General features: G+C 49.2%; 1 protein-coding gene across 2 annotated transcripts in view; it reads right to left on the bottom strand.

Annotated features, from left to right (window-relative positions):
* KLHL32 (kelch like family member 32) overlaps positions 1–15,469 on the bottom strand; it is a 37,716-nt gene extending 22,247 nt beyond the window's left edge. Inside the window, exons 1-3 of one of the 2 annotated variants that reach the window (XM_078880319.1) lie at positions 15,013–15,469; positions 3,295–3,824; positions 603–710 (exon numbers count right to left, since the gene is read on the bottom strand). In XM_078880319.1, coding sequence (XP_078736445.1) covers positions 603–710; positions 3,295–3,537 — 351 coding nt within the window. In that variant the 5' untranslated portion in view covers positions 3,538–3,824; positions 15,013–15,469. The remainder of the gene's footprint in view (positions 1–602; positions 711–3,294; positions 3,825–15,012) is intronic. The other variant, XM_078880320.1, reaches the window with a different exon arrangement.
* Positions 15,470–23,354: the final 7,885 nt, after the last annotated feature.

Raw genomic sequence — 23,354 nt, 5'->3', positions numbered from 1 at the left:
CCCGATCGATCCGCGAACTCCGCTCCCGATCGATCCGCGAACTCCGCTCCCGATCGCTCCGCGAACTCCGCTCCCGATCGATCCGCGAACTCCGCTCCCGATCGCTCCGCGAACTCCGCTCCCGATCGCGCCGCGAACTCCGCTCCCGATCGCTCCGCGAACTCCGCTCCCGATCGATCCGCGAACTCCGCTCCCGATCGATCCGCGAACTCCGCTCCCGATCGATCCGCGAACTCCGCTCCCGATCGCTCCGCGAACTCCGCTCCCGATCGCTCCGCGAACTCCGCTCCCGATCGCTCCGTGAACTCCGCTCCCGATCGCTCCGTGAACCCCGCTACCGATCGCTCCGTGAACTCCGCTACCGATCGCTCCGTGAACTCCGCTACCGATCGCTCCGTGAACTCCGCTCCCGATCGCTCCGTGAACTCCGCTCCCGATCGCTCCGTGAACTCCGCTCCCGATCGCTCCGTGAACTCCGCTCCCGATCGCTCCGTGAACCCCGCTACCGATCGCTCCGTGAACTCCGCTACCGATCGCTCCGTGAACTCCGCTCCCGATCGATCCGCGAACTCCGCTCCCGATCGCGCCGGGTGCGAGCCCACCTGCCCCGTGTAGGCAAAGTCGAGCACGTGCCGAAGACCGAGGGCGCTGATCCCCTTGAGAGAGATCTCCTCGGCACCGCTCTCCAGCATCGAGATGCTGAACATTGCCTGCAAAGACAAAGATCTCCATCTCCTGCTTCTGCCCCCTCCATACATCCGTGTAGCCTTTAACAGCCTGTTGAACACGCAGGCTTTTGGAACCAATCATCATCATCGTTGTCATCAAATCTAAATTCAAAAATAATTTACTTACAACTGATTGTTATTGTTGTTGTATTTTCCTTCCCCCGCACCTCCGGTGCGAAAGGAGTTCAAGATACATACACACTACATACTACACTACTATACACTACTATACACTATACACTACTATACACTACATACTACACTACTATACACTACATACCAGAGGTGTGGACTCGAGTCATGTGACTTGGACTCGAGTCAGACTCGAGTCATGAATTTGATGACTTGCGACTCGACTTGGACTTGCATAACAATGACTTTGTCCCACCTATGAGATGTGGACTCGAGTCATGTGACTTGGACTCGAGTCAGACTCGAGTCATGAATTTGATGACTTGCGACTCGACTTGGACTTGCATAACAATGACTTTGTCCCACCTCTGCTACATACTACACTACTACACAATACACTACTATACACTACATTGTATTGTATAATAGTGTAGTGTATAGTGTATAATGTAGTGTACAGTGTATTGTATAATAGTGTATAGTGTAGTGTATAATGTAGTCTACAGTGTACTGTATAATAGTGTATAGTGTAGTGTATAATGTAGTCTACAGTGTATTGTATAATAGTGTAGTGTATAGTGTAGTGTATAATGTAGTCTACAGTATACTGTATAATAGTGTAGTGTATAGTGTAGTGTATAATGTAGTCTACAGTGTACTGTAACAGGTCCCTGCGGGGTGGGCTGGTAGGAACGAATAACCAAAGAATATAAACATAATGTATTATTACACTTGTTTAGCCAGGAAAGCCTCACTGAGTGTAAAGGTTTTTGTAGTGTCCTGCCAAGTGTTTGCAGTATGGGGCGATGTTGCTACACCTAATCGGACGATACGAAGGGAGAGTTTGAGGCCTAGTTCTAGGCTTTAGGCCTAGCTGTAGGCTTTAGGCCGCTGTGAGTTAATTTGTAATTTAAATGTTCTAATTATTAATGTAAAAGCTTTAAATGTAAATGTTTCTATTTAAAAACATCAGGGAATGTAACATTGTTAAACATTAACTCCCTTTCACACAGGCGGGGGTACGATACGAAGGGAGAGTTTGAGGCCTAGTTCTAGGCTTTAGGCCTAGCTGTAGGCTTTAGGCCGCTGTGAGTTAATTTTTAATTTAAATGTTTTAATTATTAATGTAAAAGCTTTAAATGTAAATGTTTCTATTTAAAAACATCAGGGAATGTAACATTGTTAAACATTAACTCCCTTTCACACACGCGGGGGTACGATACGAAGGGAGAGTTTGAGGCCTAGTTCTATGCTTTAGGCCTAGCTGTAGGCTTTAGGCCGCTGTGAGTTAATTTTTTATTTAAATGTTTTAATTAAAAGCTATCTCAGGGAATTATAAGGGAATGTTACACTTGTTTAGCCAGGAAAGCGTCACTGATTCTAAAGGTTTTTTTAATTAAAAGCTATCTCAGGGAATTATAAAATAAGGGAATGTTACACTTGTTTAGCCAGGAAAGCGTCACTGAGTCTAAAGGTTTTTGTAGGGTCCTGCCAAGTGTTTGCAGTAGGGGGCGATGTTGCTACACCTAATCAGACGGACGGACGGACGGACAGACGATATCATCTATTGTAGGCTGGTTCACTTCGTTCCTACCAGTATAATAGTGTAGTGTATAGTGTAGTGCATCATCATCACCACCCATTGGCAGATAGCCCTAGTAGTGGCAGTCGTAGTAGTAGGTGCGTCCACCCCACATTCCCTCGCTTGTCGTTAACCACTCTCTCTCTGTCCTGCAGCGCCAGGACATCTCAAGTCGTGCGCCGCGTCTCTCTCCGGCGTCGGATCCCCTTCCTGTCCCGCCGGTCCGCGGCCGCCGTACCCCAGAGGTCACAATCGGGTACCCGATACCCGTACCCTACCTGATACCCGGCTACCCGTACCCGGCCGGGTACGGGTACGGGTACCCGTTTGCGACCCTGGTGCGGCCGGGTACGGGTACGGGTAGGCCGTGAGTCACTGGTGAGTCACCGTTTGTCACTCATTTCCCAACGTCTTGTCTCTTCTCACAATTCAAGTTCCTAGAATCAACCCACCCGCGCCTGCAACATGGCTTCATCCCAGAGGTCGCAATCGGATACCCGTACCCTACCCGATACCCGGCCGGGTACGGGTAGCCGGGTATCGGGTAGGGTACGGGTACCCGTTTGCGACCCTGGTGCGGCCGGGTACGGGTACGGGTAGGCCGTGAATCACTGGTGAGTCACCGTTTGTCACTCATTTCCCAACGTCTTGTCTCTTCTCACAATTCAAGTTCCTAGAATCAACCCACCTGCGCCTGCAACATGGCTTCATCCCAGAGGTCGCAATCGGGTACCCGTACCCCGGCCGGGTACAGGTAGCCAGGTATCGGGTAGGGTACGGGTACCCGTTTGCGACCCTGGTGCGGCCGGGTACGGGTAAGGAATCAAAACCCGTCTGCGACCTCCGCCGTACCCTGAAGTAGTCGCTGCAGGCGGCGAGGACGGCGCGGTGAGCCGGGAAACTGCGGGCGCCGGCGCGGAGTCGCACGTCGCACAGAGATGCCGAGAAGGCGGCGGTGGCGGTGGAGGTGGCGGTGGAGGTGGCGGTGGAGGTGCCGGTGGCGGCGTGGCGCTGTGCGTCCAGCGCAGCGAGCACGGAGCGAGTGTGGCCGCGGGCGCTGCAGCGGCGTCCGCGGTCCGACAACAGCGACGACATCGCCAGAGAGACACCGCCGAGACCTGACGCACACTCACACACTCACGCACACTCACTCACACACTCACACACACTCACACACACTCACGCACACTCACGCACACTCACACACTCACGCACACTCACACACTCACGCACACTCACGCACACTCACGCACACTCACGCACACTCACGCACTCACGCACACTCACACTCTCACGCACTCACGCACACTCACACACACTCACGCACACTCACGCACACTCACACTCATGCACACTCATGCACACTCACGCACTCGCCTTGCCTGGGCGAGCAGGGGTGGGAGGAAGGGGGAAGCACAATGAGGAGGTTAGAGGAGATGGAGGAGGTTGAGGAGGTGGAGTAGGTGGAGGTTTATGAGGGTGGTGGTGTGCGTTCCCTTTCGGTAACGACTGTGTGCCTATCTGAACGCAGATTTGAATCATCGCCCAGCACAGAAATCCTCTCTCGTCAAGACGCTCACACATCGGGCAAAGACAGTGTCAGATGGTGAAAGTCTAAGGAGAGAGATTAAACGTGTTAAAGAAGCGCTACGACTTAACGGCTACAATGATGCTCAAATTAACAGAGCGTTGGATGCCAAATCAAGATCGAACAACAATACCGCTGAAAGTGATCAGCTTATCAAAACAATTAAAATGCCATATATCTCAGGAGTAACTGACAAATTAGCCCGTGTTTTGTAAAAGCAAAACATTAAAGTGAGATTTGGTACGGTACACAAAATTCAAAGACTAGTGTCTTGTACGAAAGATTAAATACCGAAATTATCAACAGAAGGTGTATATCGGATCAATTGCTTATGCGGTAAATGCTATATTGGACAGACGGCACGTAACATCAGCGTAAGACTAAAAGAACACCAAAGGAACATTAAATTACCTCAAACACAGCTGTCAGCAGTGACAGAGCATGCTTGCCAACAAGGACACTCAATTGATTTTGTTAACGTTGAAGTGTCGTGTAAAACTAATTATTACTGGCCAAGATTAGTGAGAGAATCAATTGAAATTGAGAAGAATTCAAATAATTGTAACCGCTCTGATAGCTCCAGACTTAGCGCAGCCGGTAAGCGTATTATTAAGTAATACACAATACGTATTACAATTCCTTCTAGAGGAATCACATACTAATGAACTGATGACTGATCTCCATATATATATAAAAGGCAAAGTTGTGATTATGTGCGTCTGTTCAAAATGTTTAGCGTACTTCCCGACATGCAACAAACTTGAAATTTGCCATGTGGCTACTTTCCAGACTGTACACCATGCACAAAATTAGAAAAATACACTTTTGTTTTTTTTGGGGGGGTGGAGCTCAATAATGCATATGTTTTTTGCACGGCAAGTGAGCTGTGACGTCACATCTGTCACGTGACCCGCGTATGTGGAAGTGTAACACATTGTAGTGTAGCGGGTGGCGCTACGCCGCGCTACGAACCCGGCGACCCGAGTTCGATTCCAACTCACGGCCACCACCAGTGATGACAATTATTTCAACCGGTCCTGGGCCTCCCCTAGGTCGACTCAGCCTCAAACGAGTAACTGATGTGGTGCGTGAACATCGCCACTGGGGAGACAAAGGCGGCTGGGCGTGGTGAATCCCGGGCGAAGCCGGGTAGTAAAGCTAGTCTATTATAAATTACAATAACCCCCCCCCACGTCTGTCTCTGATCTCGAATCCTGATGGGGTTCAACGACGATGACGTCACCCGGCACTATTTAAGACCGGACGGACGTGGGTGGCTTCACTATTCTGGCAAATCGCCGGATGATGCTGCATGTAACATCTAGATTTGAAGTTTTCGTGACTGCAGGGACCCATGCGCTTTGGTTCTTTCGGTAAAGTCACGTAGGTAGAAAACAAAACAAATTAAATCACGACGTTTCGGGCGCAACACAAGCGTCCGTCATCAGGTGGGACAACCACAGCAAGAAACAATTTCTGAAGTGGGCAAAATGGCTGCTGTGACAAGAGGCTATATAGGTGTAACGGGTTCCGGAGACACTTGTAGAGGTAACTTCTTTATTACAATCCAACAGCACTCCAACAGTCCAACAGTCCTGATACTCTGTAACAACTCCCAGGTACACAGCCTAGGTACACAGCCTAGATACACTACTCCGGCTACGGTCTGGAACTCGCCCTCACAAGGACGTAGAGTCGGGAGTTCCAGAGTCCCACCACTCGCTCTCACAGCATCCCAGGGTCCTCAGATGGCTGGTCTTGGGTCTTGGGTCTTGAGCTACAACTGGCCCTGATCGTCCAGGGAGCTCCCCTTTTATGCCTAGTCCCCAACGAGGGGTGGGGCCGTGTGCGCCCCCAGATATCCCACAGAGCACACACAGCCCCCCCCTTTGGCGGCGCCAAGCGGCTTAAGCGCCTGGGCCACCCGGGAACCCAACGCCTGGCGCCAAGAGGCTTAATAGTCTGCCCCGCCTGGGAACCCAGCGCCTGACGCCAAGAGGCTTAAGCGCCTGGCCCGCCCAGGGTCCCAGAGCCCCCAGCAGCCCCTCCCTTCTTATGTCACTACATTACCCTCCTCTATGTAGCCTCCAGCCGTCCCGGCTGTCAATAATTAGAAAGTTTAAATTAACCAAAGGGAGAGAGAGAAAAAAAACATGCGAGCCTCAACAGGAAAAGAAAAGAGAACAAGAAAGCAACCATAAATACCATAACCAACCTGTACAACTTTACACTATATACAAGCATCAATCAACAAAAAGGTGAAGCAATTACACGTGAACAAACGACCCGCAGCACACCTAGCCCTCCTCGGGATCCGCATAGAAAACGGGGAATTAACAACAAATATACAGATTCCGACGCGTTGGATGCACAACCACTGCATGGATGGCAGGGTTCCACACCACCCTGCCAGCCTCCCATCCGTCAGGTGGAGAGAAGGCGAAGACCAACATGTCGAGCATCCCTCTACACACACTAATCCGGACGTCTGTCTACGTCCCGGGTCGAGAAGTCGTACTTCAGGGCCGACCCATGTACTGGGCAAAGAAGTCGCACTTCAGGGCTGCTCCAGTATCTACATTTTAAAATATATATATAAAATTGACATGACACAAACAAAATAAATCTGCCTGCTCCTGTCCAGAAATGGTGGCCGCACGTGCGAACCGCATCTCTAAGGCATCCCGTGCTTGCGTCCCAGCAGCCCTCAATGAGGACCACCACCGACATTACATGTCAACCGTTAGCACCCCCCCGCCTTTCCAACGCGGCGTCACAACCAATAGCACGCATCGGCCATATCGGGGGAACTTCAACCCAGTCTCTCTCCAAGACTCGCATCGCAGCATATAGCTGTACCAACCGAGCTGAGACCCAGTCTCTCTTCAAGACTCGCATCGCAGCATATAGCTGTACCAACCGAGCTGAGACCCAGTCTCTCTTCAAGACTCGCATCGCAGCATATAGCTGTACCGACCGAGCTGAGACGACCCAGTCTCTCTCCAAGACTCGCATCGCAGCATATAGCTGTACCGACCGAGCTGAGACGACCCAGTCTCTCTCCAAGACTTGCATCGCAGCATATAGCTGTACCGACTGAGCTGAGACGACCCACTCTCTCTCCAAGACTCGCATCGCAGCATATAGCTGTACCGACCGAGCTGAGATGACCCAATCTCTCTCCAAGACTCGCATCGCAGCATATAGCTGTACCGACCGAGCTGAGATGACCCATCGTTCACTCCCTGCACAACATGCACCCTACCAACTGAGGGATACAGTCCCAACGTAACGGGACAACTACACCTGAACACCACGAATCTCCAGCCCACTGTTTCAACGCGCCTCGGAGTGTTTCAATCTTCGGGCCGTCAGGGCGAGCCTACTGCTCCAGACGCACCACGGAGAGTCTCAACCTTCGGGCCGTCAGGTCAAGCCGTCAGCCATTTCATGACGGGACCACACTCTCCGAGCCATGTGAGCGCACAGCCCACTCGGCTAGACATGCCACGGAGTGTTTCAATCTCCGGGCTGTCAGGTCAAGCCGTCAGCCATAGCATGACGGGACCACACTCTCCGAGCCATGTGAGCACACAGCCCACTAGGCTAGACATGCCACGGAGTGTCTCTATCTCCGGGCTGTCAGGTCGAGCCGTCAGCCATAGCATGACGGGACCACAACTCTCGTGTTAGACACGCACCACCCGCTGGGCCATCCTGGTCAGGATCTGCACCCCAAGATATTTGAGAGCCAGCATGACAATTCCAAATCCTTGGCAGCATGTCACCATCTCAAGATAAATGCCCCACACAGTCTATACATCGTTAACAATGACAGCACAAGCTATACATTAACAATCACGAACAAAGCTCAATACAAACCCTACATTGTTAAGAATCACAAGCAAAGTTTCGCACACACATTGACAACACTCACGAGCGAAGCTCCACACAGTTTACCCAACAACAATCACGACTCCCCGACGACAACGAAGAAAATGTCAACAAAAATCATTAATCCGGAGCGCATAAATGGACGAAGTGTCAGGGGCCTGGTCTCCCGACCTCCAACCTTTGGCCAGAGCAGCAAAGGCGGCGACCAGCGTGTCGGTCGATGTGCCGGCCCCGGCGCCGGTTACAGTAAGAATGGCGCCCTCACTGTCCGGTCGCAGCGCTGATGACGCGGTATGCTAGGTTTAAGCCAGCTGTCGTCCGGCAGTGAAGGTCGCAGCGCTGATGACCCGGCGTTGTTTGGTTGGACCACGCTGGGCCCGGAAGTGACGTTGCTCCCAGCGGTCATTGCTCCCCCGGCAAAAGTGACGACACACCCGGAAGCATCCCTCACATTCGTGGGGGGAACGCCGGTGGCGGGAATAGCGGCGGCGGGCTCGGGCGAGCGCCGTGCCTCCTCTCTCCCTCCCGCCATCGCCTGTGAGCCCCGCATCCCGCCCAGGAGAGAGGCGGTGGCGCAGAGCAGCTCTGCGAGGCGAAGCAGCGCCTCCTCCATCTCTGCTCCCGACGCTGGAGAGGGGACGGTCGGCGGAGCAGACAGCTGCTCAGCCGGCGGTGCAGCGTGGTTGTCGGCCGGCGGTGCAGCGTCGCTGTCGGCCGGCGGTGCAGCGTCGCTGTCGGCCGGCGTTGGCCGCCCCATCACTGCTTGCTCCTCGACATCGCCGTCAGGACTGAAGGTACGTGGCTTACTTGTCTCCATAGCCACTTCTGACGCCAAATGTAACGGGTTCCGGAGACACTTGTAGAGGTAACTTCTTTATTACAATCCAACAGCACTCCAACAGTCCAACAGTCCTGATACTCTGTAACAACTCCCAGGTACACAGCCTAGGTACACAGCCTAGATACACTACTCTGGCTAGGCTCTGGAACTCGCCCTCACAAGGCAGTAGAGTCGGGAGTTCCAGAGTCCCACCACTCGCTCTCACAGCATCCCAGGGTCCTCAGATGGCTGGTCTTGGGTCTTGGGTCTTGAGCTACAACTGGCCCTGATCGTCCAGGGAGCTCCCCTTTTATGCCTAGTCCCCAACGAGGGGTGGGGCCGTGTGCGCCCCCAGATCTCCCACAGAGCACACACAGCCCCCCCCTTTGGCGACGCCAAGCGGCTTAAGCGCCTGGGCCACCCGGGAACCCAACGCCTGGCGCCAAGAGGCTTAAGCGTCTGCCCCGCCTGGGAACCCAGCGCCTGGCGCCAAGAGGCTTAAGCGCCTGGCCCGCCCAGGGTCCCAGAGCCCCCAGCAGCCCCTCCCTTCTTATGTCACTACATAGGTAAGAGAAGGGGGAGGAGCAAGGGGGGGAGAGATAGAGAGGGGGGGGGGGAGAAGTGGGCGGGCCTGGGAGTGGGAGGCTGAAGAAACGTCATACAACTCAAATTCTAAATGTTGTGGATTCACTCTTCAAACTGAAGAAGAAGTCACTCATTGGCGTTTTGTTAACGTGACACATTTTTTTACACTTTTATTTAACTCACTTCGTCTGTTGTATCCTCAAAAAAGAAATCTTGTAACTCAATTTTTACACACTTCCCAATGTGCTATCAACTGCAAACATGAAATAGCCGTGTCATACTTATGACAACACGATATTCTATCATAAAAAATCCAAAACATATCTTTTCAAACTTTTTACACGTTTTTATTTAACTTTCTGTATGTGTTGTCGTATCCAAAAAATTTGTAACTCAATTTCAACCGTATTCCCAATGTCGTAGCGACTGCAATCTTGGTATAGCTATGTCATACTGATGACAATACTATATTCTATCATTGAAAATTACAAGTAAATATTTGTAAACAATATTTTGTACGGCTCTAATTGTCCACGCTCAACTGACGTTTTCTGTAAATCACCACGTGGTTCCTTACCTCACGGCAAGCCTCAGGGTAGGCCTCGGCAAGGTAAGGTAATTTACCCTTTTTACCGGGTAAAAGGGTAAAGGTAAAGGGTAAAGGTGTCGACATGCCAAGGGGTAAGGTAAAGGGTAGGGTAAAGGTAGCTCGAAAGAATTACCCGGTAGGGTAAAGGGAGCGTGAAATATTACCCGGTTAATACGGTGCCTTATTTACCGCTAAAAGCTCCGTGGAGCAGTCCGTGGCCTCCATTTAATTATTAATATATATTTTTAAACACGCTTTTATTAAATGTACTAGTAGTGGCAGATCTCCACGACTCCAGGAAGTGGCCCTGAAGCTTGCCACAACGTAAGGGACCGTGGCCAATTACAGCCAACGTCAGTTGAGCGTGGACATTTAGACCCAAGCCCAAACATAACATATTAAAAATAACGTTTAAAAATATATACATTTCTTATGATAGAGTATATTGTCATCAGTATGACATAAGTATACCAAGTTTGCAGTCGATACCACATTAGGAAGTGGGTTAAAATTGAGTTACAAGATTTGAGGATACGACAGCGACGACAAGACGACAACAACAATGACAACGACAACAGACAGAGTGAGTTAAAAAAAAGCGTGTAAAATTGGAATCATCGAGAGTATTCTATATGACTAAAGCGCTCTACCTGGCATTTACCGTTATAAACCTTTTTCATGTGTAGTACCTCAGTAATTACCCTGTAATCGGGTAATTTGTATGGGGTAAGGGTAAAAGGTAGGGTAAAGGTAAGCTCATTGCTTTTTACCTTTTACCTTACCTGCTAAAGGGTAAAAGGTAGGGTAGAGTTATTGTATTGTGGTAAGGTAAAAGGTAGGGTAAAGATAGGCTCATTATTTTTACCTTTTAACTTTTACCTTACCTTGCCGAGGCCTACCTCAGGGAGCCACGCCCAGGGGCGGGGGATGTGAAAGGAGGGGAGGGGCAATGGGGGAAGCGGGCAGGGGGAGGGGCAGCTCAGACAGTACATTTCATTAAAGCGTGTTTTTAAAAAAAGTATTTTTTGTATTTTGTGTGTCGGGTGGTGTAGGGTTGTGACGCATTTATAAATAATGTGATCAAACCCAAAAACCTTTATTATGAATAATACTGATCGCGAAAGTCTGCAATGTGTTAAACTGTCTAAGTATGTGTGTCTAAGTGCATGTGTGTCTAAGTGCATGTGTCTAAGTGCGTGTGTGTGTCCGGTTTAACAGCAGAGGTCTCACTCCGAATCAGTCGAGTGGCAATCTTTTCATCGGCTTCGTAACGCTGTGTGGACGCTACCTGGTCTGTCGCTCCGCACGAAACTTCAGGTCTTCTCGACCACAGTCATTCCCTCCCTTCTCTACACTTGTGAAACGTGGACCCCCCTAATGGAGCATCTTCACCGGTTGGAAACATTTAGGCTGGCCTGCCTACGATCCATCCTGGGTTTAACCAGGCTGGATTTTGTGAGGAGCTCACAAATCCTTAAAAGATCTGGGCAAAGTCCCATCGGTGAGCTCCTCCGGCAGGCAAGGCTGTGTTGGCTGGGTCATGTAGCCCCCATGCCCAGCCACTGCATGCTGAAACAGCTTTTGTTCGGCCGGATCAAGGGAGCTAAACGGGCGCGGCACGAGCTAGAGAAGAGATGGAGTGATGTGGTACAGCAGGACGTGGAGCTGAGTGGACTTGCCGATGACTGGTACCAGCGGTGTCAAGATCGACCTCTGGAGGAGGCTCGTGAAGGACGCTACTGGACAGTTGGAGGCAGTCACCCTCCAACAACGACGGAGGGCAGAGGAGCGACGCTCACAACAATGAGCGGAGCGCCGGGTGGCTAAAGCACAGCAAGTTGGCACAGTAGGGGGCTCAGGTTGTACATCAGCCAGTCATCTTGGTCATCTCAGTAAGTTGACCCGTGGCACCTGGGTCTGCCCCGTGACCTCCTGCCAGCGGGCGTCCGACACTTCACGTGGCCTCAAGATGCACATGGCCTGGCACAAGCGTCGTGGTGACGTCACCGCCACTTAGTGGCGAATGGCGGTTGTTGTTGTTGTGTGTGTCCGGCAAAAACAAACCCCTACCTCCTCATGGTGCCGGACGGGAAACGCTGTCGTGGGTAGTGCCGTGGGGGGAGGGCCAATTCAGATTGGCCTCTCCCTTCATGGCGTCTCTGACCACCACAGTGGCTAAATGGGGGCTCTGGATGGGTGCGAGGGGCTGGTAACCCCTCCACCTTCAATAAATTACCACTAAACCCCGAATTAAATATGTAACTAATAAGCTTGTGCCGGAGGCCCCATGGGGACAGGTGTCTATGACGTCTCCTGGCCAAACCCCAATGGGCGAGGTTTAGGACTGGGACTCATGCAGCTGCAATGGCTGCTTTGGATACGCGGTCCAGACCTCCCCAGAGACCCTGGCTGACAGAGGAGGTGTTCGGGATGGTTGAGAAAAAGCGACAGGCCCACTCTAATCGTCTACAGCATCCCACGTCAGAGAAAGAGGAGGCTTACCGCAGCCTTCACTCGGAGGTTCCGGGAGCCGTGAGGCGCTGCAAGGATGGATGGTGGTCGCGGGTTGCTGAGGAAATGGAGTCAGCCTCAGTGGCCCGCGATCACAAATCCCTTTTTAACTCCATCAAAAAAGTAACCTGCAGCGCCACACCTATTACCATCATTAGGGGAAAAAATGGTGATCCAATCTCCGACCCCCCGGAACAGGTTTGCAGATTTGCTGAGCATTTCTGTGAGGTCCTGGGGGTGGGGAAATCCCTCAGCCTGGAAAACACCATGGGACAAAGTGGGGATGACCCTGTTGAGGTTGCGGTGCCTCAAATATTGGAATAAGTCACCCCCTGTGAGTGGCTGGCTGAGGTGCCATCTGTTGAGGAAGTACTGAACGCGATCCAGAGTCTGAGACCAGAAAAGTCACCGGGCAGAGATGATCTCCCAAGCGAAATGCTGAGGGAGGGTGGCGTTTGTGCACAGACTGCCCTACATGACATCATAACAACAGTCTGGACCACTGGATGGGTTCCGCAGGATTGAAAGGATGCCCTGGTGGTCCCCCTTTTTAAGAAGGGGGACCGCACAGACTGTAACTACAGGGGCATCTCACTCCTCAGTGTGCCGGGAAAGGTCCTGGCAAGGGTTATTCAACATCGCCTTGCTAGGCACGCAGAGGAGAGGCTTGCGGAGGCCCCAATGCGGTTTCAGGAAAGGGCGGTCCTGCACAGATGCCATATTTTCTGTCCGTCTGCTACAGCAGAGGTATAGGGAATTCCAACAAGACCTACATCTCTACTTTATTGACCTGGTCAAGGCCTATGATACCATCAGTAGGCCTGGGCTCTGGGTTGTTCTTCGTGCTTTCGGAGTCCCTGACCCTCTGCTCACGATTATTAAGGACCTTCATGATGGTGAGCGGGCCCGGGTAAAACTACGTGGCCGGGAGTCAGAGCCATTCCCTGTACACCTTGAGGTGCGACAGGGATGTCCTCTGGCTCCCACATTATTTAACATCTATTTTGACCACGTAGTTCGTGAAGCCTTCAATAGCTGTACCGGGGGAATTTCGATTTGGTACAGATATAATGGGAGGCTGATCGATGCCCGGGTGCGGTCAAGGGATGGCTCCCTCTTGGTCAACCACATTATGTATGCCGATGATTTGGTAATAGCTGCTCATTCAGAGGAGGAGTTGGAGACGCTGCTGCTGAAACTGGAGCGTGCCACTAAGAGGTGGGGCCTTATCATAAGCCCCTCCAAAACTAAACACCTGCCTGGATATTTTGTACCATCGGACACTCCACTCCCACAACTCCCAACCGGTGATGGGGCAGTTGTGGAGAGAGTGAAGAGTTTCCCATACCTGGGCAGTGTGCTTATGACCGGCTCCGGTTTGGCAGCGGAGGTCTCACTCCGATTCCGTCGAGCGGCAATATCTTTTCATCGGTTGCGTAACGCTGTGTGGAAGCTAGTCTGTCGCTCCGCACGAAGCTTCAGGTCTTCTCGGCCAGTCATTCCCTCCCTTCTCTACGCTTGCGAAACGTGGACCCCCCTAATGGAGCATCTTCGCCGGTTAGAAACATTTAGGCTGGCCTGCCTATGATCCATCCTGGGTTTAACCAGGCTGGATTGTGAGGAGCTCACAAATCCTTGAAAGATCTGGGCAAAGTCCCATCGGTGAGCTCCTCCGGCAGGCAAGGCTGCGTTGGCTGGGTCATGTAGCCCACATGCCCAGCCACCGCATGCCTAAACAGCTTTTGTTCGGCCGGATCGAGGGGGCTAAATGGGCATGGCACGGGCTAGAGAAGAGATGGAGTGATGTGGTACAGGAGGACGTGGAGCTGAGTGGACTTGCCGATGACTGGTACCAGCGGTGTCAAGATCGGCCTCAGTGGAGGAGGCTCGTGAAGGACGCTACTGGGCAGTTGGAGGCAGTCGCCCTCCAACAACAACGGAGGGCGGAGGAGCGACGCTCACAACAACGAGCGGAGCGCCGGGTGGCTAAAGCACAGCAAGTTGGTACAGTAGGGGGCACAGGTGGTACATCAGCCATTCATCTCGGTCATCTCGGTCATCTCAGTCAGTCGACCCGTGGCACCTGCTGGGTCTGCCCAGTGACCTCCTGCCAGCGGGCGTTCGACACTTCACATGGCCTCAAGGTGCACTTGGCCTGGCACAAGCGTCGTGGTGACGTCACAGCCACCTAGTGGCGAATGGCGGTTGTTGTCTCTGTGTCTCTGCGTTTGTGTGTCTATGTGTCTGTGTGTTTGTCTGTTTGTCTCTGTGTCTTTTTGTGTGTCTCTGTGTCTGTGTGTCTCTGTGTGTGTCTCTGTGTCTCTGCGTGTCTCTGCGTTTCTCTGTGTGTCTATGTGTCTCTCTATCTCTGCGTCTGTGTGTGTCTCTGTGTCTCTGCGTGTCTCTGCGTCTCTCTGTGTGTCTATGTGTCTCTCTATCTCTGCGTCTGTGTGTGTCTCTATGTCTCGACACCTACACCTCCGATTAGCTTGGTTACACACGACGTACGCACGGTGCGAAAGAAGTTCAACATGCGTACAACATGCGCACAACATACGTACAACATGCGTACAACATACGTACCCGTGTGTATCTTTCCACCTTTCCACCTGTACCTGATTGCCGGTTTCTGTGTCTCTCTTCGTGTGTCTCTCTTCGTGTCTCTCTCCGTGTGTCTCTCTCCGTGTGTCTCTCTGTCTCCGTGTCTCTCTGCCTCCGTGTGTCTCTCTCTGTGTGTCTCTGTGTCTCCCTCTCCGTGTCTTTCTCTGTGTTTCTCTGTGTCTCTCCCTGTGTCTCTCCCTGTATCTCTCCCTGTGTCTCTCCCTGTGTCTCTCCCTGTGTCTCTCCCTGTGTCTCTCTCTGTGTCTCTCCCTGTGTCTCTCCCTGTGTCTCTCTCTGTCTCTCTCTGTGTCTCTCTCCGTGTCTCTCTCCGTGTCTCTGTGTCTCTCTCCGTGTCTCTGTGTCTCTCTCCGTGTCTCCGTGTCTCTCTCCGTGTCTCCCTCTGGCTGCTTTGACGGTGCCCGATTCACTCAGAAGCAAAGGTCCAAGGCCACGTGGGCGTGTTTGCTTTCGTGACGTAACGCCCGCTGGACAATCCCCTCTGTCTGCGAGTGAGACCCCGATCTCTTTGTTTTCAAACTACGTTTCTGTTTGACCATCAGCTGTTGAAAATCCTCCGTTATGAAATTCACTTTGTGTTCGTCCATCAATGCACACGAACATATTTGATGCCATTTGTTGTTTAGAGCCAAACGTTTGCGGCTGCGTCTTAAAATCCCGTCTTGTGAGTCGTGAGAACATTGCGCAGTTTTAAACCGAGGTTCATTGCTGCCCGCATCAATGTCTCATGCGTGCGTGGGCGTTTAAATTGTCACTCAAACATTGTGGTCCAGTGCCAATTTCGTGTTGTGACATACGCCTTTGTTTTCAATCGCCCTGTATTTTATTCTTTTTTTGGGGGGGGGAGGTGATTTTTGTACCCCAATCAACTTCTGTCTGAAAATATTCCACGTGTCGCAAGTCGTACGTGAACAACAACAATTCGATAAAGGTTGTGGCCCATTACCAATTTGTATCTCGCGACCAGCAGATGTCGATGTTTTCAATCGCTTTGCATTCATTGCAGGCAACGTTGGCGGTGGTGGGAGGTGGGGGAGGGCAGTGGGTTTTGGGGGCTCAATCTCTTCTGTCTGACAATATGCCACGTGTGTCGCTAGGATTTCACGCCCGCCTGGGAGATGTTAATTACAACGCCTTGTGTACAGAACCACTCAACTCAAACTTACAAGAAGTATTAGAACTTAATAATGGGAAAATAATGATTGGGTAATGAAAATTATTGTGTAACTTAAATATTTATGAAAATTGTGTAATACATGTTTTTTAATTGTGCAATTTATTTTTTATTGTTGTAATTTAAAACAAATTTAATTGTGTAAAAAAAAATGTGTTCTGTAATTATTATTTTTATTGTGTCATTTAAACTAACGTTAATTTTAATTTGGAGCTTTCGTGACTGCAGGGAAAGTCACGTATAAAGATAAAATAATAAAATAAATAATTGCATACTAAGACGTTTCGATTGCAACACAAGCAATCAGCATCAGGTATAAAAGAAATAGCAACACAAATCTAACCAGAAAACTATAGACAGACATATAAACAGACAGACATCACAAGGACACACAGAGAGAGAACACATATCGGCACAAAGAGAGAGAACGTCTCTGTGACGAGGCCTTAAATAGAGAGAGGGGGGCGGGGGCGGAGAGAGGGTGGGGGCAAATAAAAAATTAGCATGCCAATGAGTACAACGACGCGTGGTACGGTACGCAAGCCCAAAAATATTAGGAGAACGGGAGAGAGACACACTAAAATTAAATAACCTAGCAAAATATCGAAATGTAATGTAATGCAACACAGAGAGTCGGTCAACACACAATTAACGCATAGCCTGGTTGATTACGTATTTACGTCGTAGTATGCTAGTATTTATTTTATTATTTTATCTTTATACGTGACTTTACCGAAAGAACCAAAGAGTAAGCCCTGCAGTCACGAAAGCTCCAAATTAAGATTGAACCACTTCTACGGGGAAGTTTTAAGCTTATATTTTTTTCTCTCTCTCTGGGTTTTTTGTTTTCTCTCTCTGCCTGTGTCCTCTCTTTGGAATTTTCACACTTAAATTCTAACTTAGCAATCTTTGAAATACGTAATGAACCAGGCTATGCGTTAATTGTGTGTTGACCGACTCTCTGTGTTGCATTACATTACATTTCGATATTTTGCTAGGTTATTTAATTTTAGTGTGTCTCTCTCCCGTTCTCCTAATTTTCAAGCTTGCATACTGTACCACGCATCGTCTTACCCATTGACATGCTAATTTTTTCTCTGCCCCCTCCCTCTCTCCGCCCCCGCCCCCTCTCTCTATTTAAGGCCTCGTCACAGAGACGATCTCTCTCTTTGTGCCTATGTGTGTTCTCTCTCTGTGTATCTTTGTGATATCTGCCTGCTTATATGTCTGTCTATAGTTTTCTGGTTAGATTTTTGTTGCTATTTCTTTTATACCTGATGACGATTGCTTGTGTTGCAATCGAAACGTCGTAGTATGCTATTATTTATTTTATTATTTTATCTTTATACGTGACTTTACCGAAAGAACCAAAGAGGTTAACTAACGTCTCACCAACCAAACATTATAAAAACCCACAGGCCCTGATTTATAAGGATTCATGATATTAAATCAACTTCGTAAGTGTCATGTGACACTTACGAGGTTGTTCTCACGTGGTAGAAGAGGGGGTTGGGGAAGGACTTCACTCAGAGGTCATCGGAAGAGAAGGCATCTCAGAGGGAGCTCTGAGATCCCGACCCCGACGCCTGCTGCTGTATATTTGGAGTTTGCGTCTCTCTCTCTCATCATCATCACGGTGGCTAGGAGATGTTAACTACCTCGCCTGGTGTACAGGAGGTCGTGGGTTCGATTCCGACCCTGACGCCTGCTGCTGTATATTTGGAGTTTGCGTCTCTCTCTCTCTGTCATCATCATCACGGTGGCTAGGAGATGTTAACTACCTCGCCTGGTATGCAGGAGGTTGTGGGTTCGATCCCGACTCTGACGCCTGCTGCTGTATATTTGGAGTTTGCGTGTCTCCCTCTCATCATCATCACGGTGGCGAGGAGATGTTAACTACCTCGCCTGGTATGCAGGAGGTTGTGGGTTCGATCCCAACTCTGACGCCTGCTTCTGTATATTTGGAGTTTGCGTGTCTCTCTCTCTCATCATCACGGTGGCTAGGAGATGTCAACTCCCTCTCTTGGTATACAGGAGGTCGTGCGTGGCGTGCGTATGAGTGATGTGTTTACTTTTCTCGGACTCTGCACACTCCTGTCGTGTTTACGGATTATTGTTCTTAAGTCTGTGGAACGTTCTCACCTCCTGCCACTCCTGGGCATCTGTGAAAAAACAAACTTCATAGCTCATCGGATTCCTCCTCCTCCCACTATAAATAAATATTCTGATTCTGAAATAAGTTTATACTGGTAGGAACCTCCTGGTTACACCAGCCCACAGGGGATTATTGTGTCCGTCGTGCAGGGAGGGACTGGGTGGGGAGGGAGGGGCTGGGTGGGGAGGGGCTGGGTGGGGAGGGGAGAGTGGGGAGGGGCTGGGTGGGGAGGGTGGGGAGGGGCTGTGTGGGGAGGGTGGGGAGGGGCTGGGTGGGGAGGGGCTGGGAGGGGTGGGGCTGGTCACCCAGTGGTGCCCTTATAAAACTCAACGCTTAACCTACTCACACCGGCTTGTGCCCGCCCTCACAGTCGGGCATATTTGCGGAATACACCACGCCGCCGTTGACCCTGGCCATTGACCGAGCAACCCAACGTTCCTACCAGCTCCTTCCGCAGGATTGTGTTTGCAGTACACGCCTTTCCAGAGTTGCCCCCCCCCCCCAAAAAAAAACATCCGAACAATTTCAACGTCTTTACACATTCCATCAGTGGCACCGCTAAAGCTTTACACTTCATCCGGATCTCCTCCTGCAACACACACAACGTGCCGATGAATCTGAATGTATATTTGGGAGGACTTCCTTATCAGAGGCGTAGCTAGGGGGGGCAGGGGGGTACATGTGTCCCCGGGCGCCAAGGTAAAGGGGCGCCAAAATGAGGCTTACAACGTTACATTATAACGTATTGCGGCGGGCGCGGCAGCCTGAAACTCCTGCACAAATCTACACCTCAACCTAAAAGTGTATATATCCCGCCACACACAGTCTACATGTCATGTAATTACATTTTGGTATGCACGCCTATTAATAACTTACATGGAAGAACGTCCCAAACAACAGACCGGCGCAGTCTTTCAGCCTTAGTCACTGGCCTGTTTTTTGGTGGCGGAAACTACGACGGCCTGAAACACGCTGGAGTGCACGATCAGAAGCTGTTAAAGCTATCTATGAAGGACTGGATGAACTAGTAGGGCTGCTAGACAAATTATCGGAGGACGTAACTATGACGCCTGAAACCAGAAGTGATGCAGAACAGTTACAGGCATGCGTATTAAATTTTAACTTCATCGTTTTATTACATTTCTGGAATGTCATTCTTGGAAAAATTGATCGTGTTCAGAAGCGCTTACAGGATCCTACTATGAATTTCAAGGAAACAGCAACTGATCTTGAATCATTGGAGCATGAATTTGTCAAGCTTCGTGATGATTTGAGCCAAGTTGCCGTAGAAAATGCCAAAACAAGATGCACAGCCTGGGGGATCGATGTGGACAGAAAAATTAGGCGACGTCGGGAAGATGCCAAGAGAACTGGCAAGAGATGCAGGACTTTCACCAGAAAAATAAATTGTGCGCGTTATGAAGAGCGTATTTTATCGACTTCAACAGGAGATGTCAACACGGTTTTTACGACTAAAAGACCTGAACACCAAATTAGGATTCCTGTTGGACGTCAAAACTCTTCTATCCGACACAGATGTCGATGCAATTCGTCGAAATTGCACAGATTTTGGAAATTTCTATGACACTGACATCAATGGCCACGAACTTTTCACAGAAATTGGAGATTGCAAAATGCTGCTCAGTAACCGGAATGAAGTTCTACCAGAAACTCCTTTGGATCTTCTTGGTTTTATTGTGTTTTTTCGGAGACGACATATTTCCGAATTTGCGAACTTCACTGCATATTGTATTAACAATAGCAGTTTCAATTGCAAGCTGTGAGCGGTCGTTCAGCAAATTTAAAATTATTTTGTCGTATTTGCGGCTTCAATGGGACAAGATCGTCTCAGCGATCTTGCTCTTCTTAGCGTTGAAAGAGAAAAATTGGAAAAACAGATTTTGATTACCTGACTGACCAGTTTGCGACAGTGAAATCAATAAAAAATAATATTTTGTAGACTATGTCAACCAGTCTATGAGAGTGACTGAGTGACCCATGTAATATAATTTCTATAAATTTGCTTCTTTAAATACAATGTTTCATAAAACATTTAATTGTTATTCCTTATTCGATTTAATAGGAAAATGTGATTAAAAGGGGGGGGGGGGGGGCGCCAATTTTATAGTTCCTAGCTACGCCTCTGTTCCTTATTGAGTCAATGTGACCTGCGGTGTGGTGACATGGGAGGAGGGCTCTCTCGGTGTGCGTCTCTGATCGCCATCGCGAGCTCGGTGCGAGAATACTTTTGGTGTCTCTGCCGCTCACGTCTCCGGAGAACAACAACAACCACACCAACAACACCAACAACCACACCAACAACAACAACACCAACAGAGCGAGAGAGTGAGCGGCAGAGTGAGCGAGAGGTGGGGGTTTACATAAAGCAAAGTTTTTTTTTTATTACGAAATGATGAACGAAGCAAAGTGCCGACTACACCGAGCATCTTCTTGTTTCCACTGATCGTAAAAAACAACAACACCAACAACAACACCAACACCAACAACACCAACAACACCAACAACAACACCAACAACACCAACAACACCACCACCAACAACAACAACACCAACAACAACACCAACAACAACAACACCAACAACAACAACAACACCAACAACAACACCAACACCAACAACACCAACAACAACAACAACACCACCAACAACAACAACAACACCAACAACAACAACACCAACAACAACAACACCAACAACAACACCATCAACACCAACAACAACACCAACAACAACACCAACAACACCAACAACACCAACAACAACACCAACAACAACAACACCAACAACACCAACAACACCAACAACAACACCAACAACACCAACAACAACAACAACACCATCAACACCAACAACACCAACAACACCAACAACAACACCAACACCAACAACACCAACAACAACACCAACAACACCAACAACAACACCAACACCAACAACACCACCAACACCAACAACAACAACACCAACACCAACAACACCACCAACAACAACAACAAGGCCACCACACTCACTCATAATCTCCAGACTATGCATTGTTGTTGTTGTTGTCTATTGTAGCCTAAGGGGCCGTCCATAAATGACGTCACGCACCTAGGGGGGGAGGTGGGGTCAGAAATTTGTGACGATGTGTGACGAGGGGGGGGGGGGGGTTTGAGAAATGTGACGTCACATCAAAATGCGCAACTTTAAATAGATATAGACAAGACGTTGTACTTAATAAAATAGACTTTTTAATAAATGTTTTCTCCTGCAACATCACGCGCTTTTGGACGATTTTTGACCCCCCCCCCCCCTTGTCACACGGCGTCACAAAAAGTCAGACCCCCCTCAAATATGACGTCACAAAGCTCTGCCCCCCCCCCAAATATATAAAACATGCTTCAAATCGCTTTAAACCATTGTCATTGTAGTGCGTATTTAATGTGGCGCTGCACTCTGATGTTGTAAGAGAAAACATTTATTTTAAAAAGTCTATTTAATTAGAACGTGTTGTCTATATTTATTTAAAGTTGCGCATTTTGACGTGACGTCACATTTCTCAAACCCCCCCCCCCCGCTCGTCTCTCTCTCCCATCGTCATGTCCACACTGATGATGATGATGACGCTGTTAAGCCCACTTCGTGTGAGCGCGCATTGCTCAAGTTCAAGTTCATGTATTAGGTGTAGCCCTGTGAGCCATTCGGCTCTTGAATCGGGTGCAACCGCAACAAACAAAAAGCAAAAACATGAACAAGAAAACATCTCGAAGTGAATATGTGACTGAGTGCAAACAGAAAATCCAAGAAAAGAGCAAAATATTGCAGAAAAAGCACCGTACACACCAACGCTGTGTGCAAATATCCCAGTGGGATGCAAGTCAAACAACAACAACAACAACAACCACAAGACAACTTAGATTAAGGCCATCAGTCTAACTCTGTACTACAACAAACAAACATGGCCAAACGAGTAAACTTTTCGAAATCACCAAAATAAAGCCATGAAAGCAATGAAACAGTGGTCATAGGAACTGTGACCGAATTCATCTTCTTGGTGCTTTCGGTAAAGTCACGTAGAAGGGAAGTAATAAAATAATAAAAATAAAACATAATAAAATAATAAAAATAAAACGTATTTAAATAATAAAATTTTAACATATAAAAATAATCTAAATAAACATAATAAAATAATAAAAATAAAACATAATAAAATAATTCTCAAAAAAATGTGACCGAATTTTCACACTAAACGACCTAAACAACATGTACCACCAAAACCCTGCAGCCATAGCTGGCTGCATTAGTCACTCCACAACAGCGGGAACATCAGCCGGACTATTATAATTTTTCAATGCACCTTTAAGATCAGCACACTAAATAAATTGCTGATTGACTGGTGGCTTTAACTTGGTAAAATAAAATAATTTAAACAAATCTTTGATTATGCTCATGCACTCGGTACAATATAATTATACCGTATTGCGTCGTGAAATATTGCGGCCACACTTATAATCTAATTATAACATCAATGTTTATTGGAATACGATTACATTAGGGGCCGTCCATAAATGACGTCACTTGATTTTGGACGCTTTTTTAACCCTCGTCACGCATCGTCACAAATGTCTGACCCCGCCCCCCCAGGTGCGTGACGTCATTTATTGACGGTCCCTTAATTCAAATTGTTTATGACGTCATTGTTGCGGTGGTTACACTGCGTCACGGTCGCGTGCGTTTTGGCGCGTGTATCGCGTCATCTGAATGCGGATGCGTGATGTCACGAGATTACGTCATCGCAACGTCCGGGGGATCGCGCAGCGGGGGGGGGGATGGAAACCCGCCACGTGACGCGGCAGCAGCCAATGAACGCCGCGAACGGGCCCGGGGGGGGGTAGCGGAACACACCGGAATCGATTCCTGCCACCGACGTTCGCCGCGCGGTTAAAACTTACAAATCGATTCCGATCTCCGTGCAGG

The sequence above is a fragment of the Lampetra fluviatilis genome, chromosome 57 (assembly GCF_964198595.1).
Source record: "Lampetra fluviatilis chromosome 57, kcLamFluv1.1, whole genome shotgun sequence".
Taxonomy (NCBI): Eukaryota; Metazoa; Chordata; class Hyperoartia; order Petromyzontiformes; family Petromyzontidae; genus Lampetra; species Lampetra fluviatilis.
The sequence above is the reverse complement of the archived record's forward strand: the minus strand, read 5'-3'. Positions and strand labels throughout refer to the sequence as shown.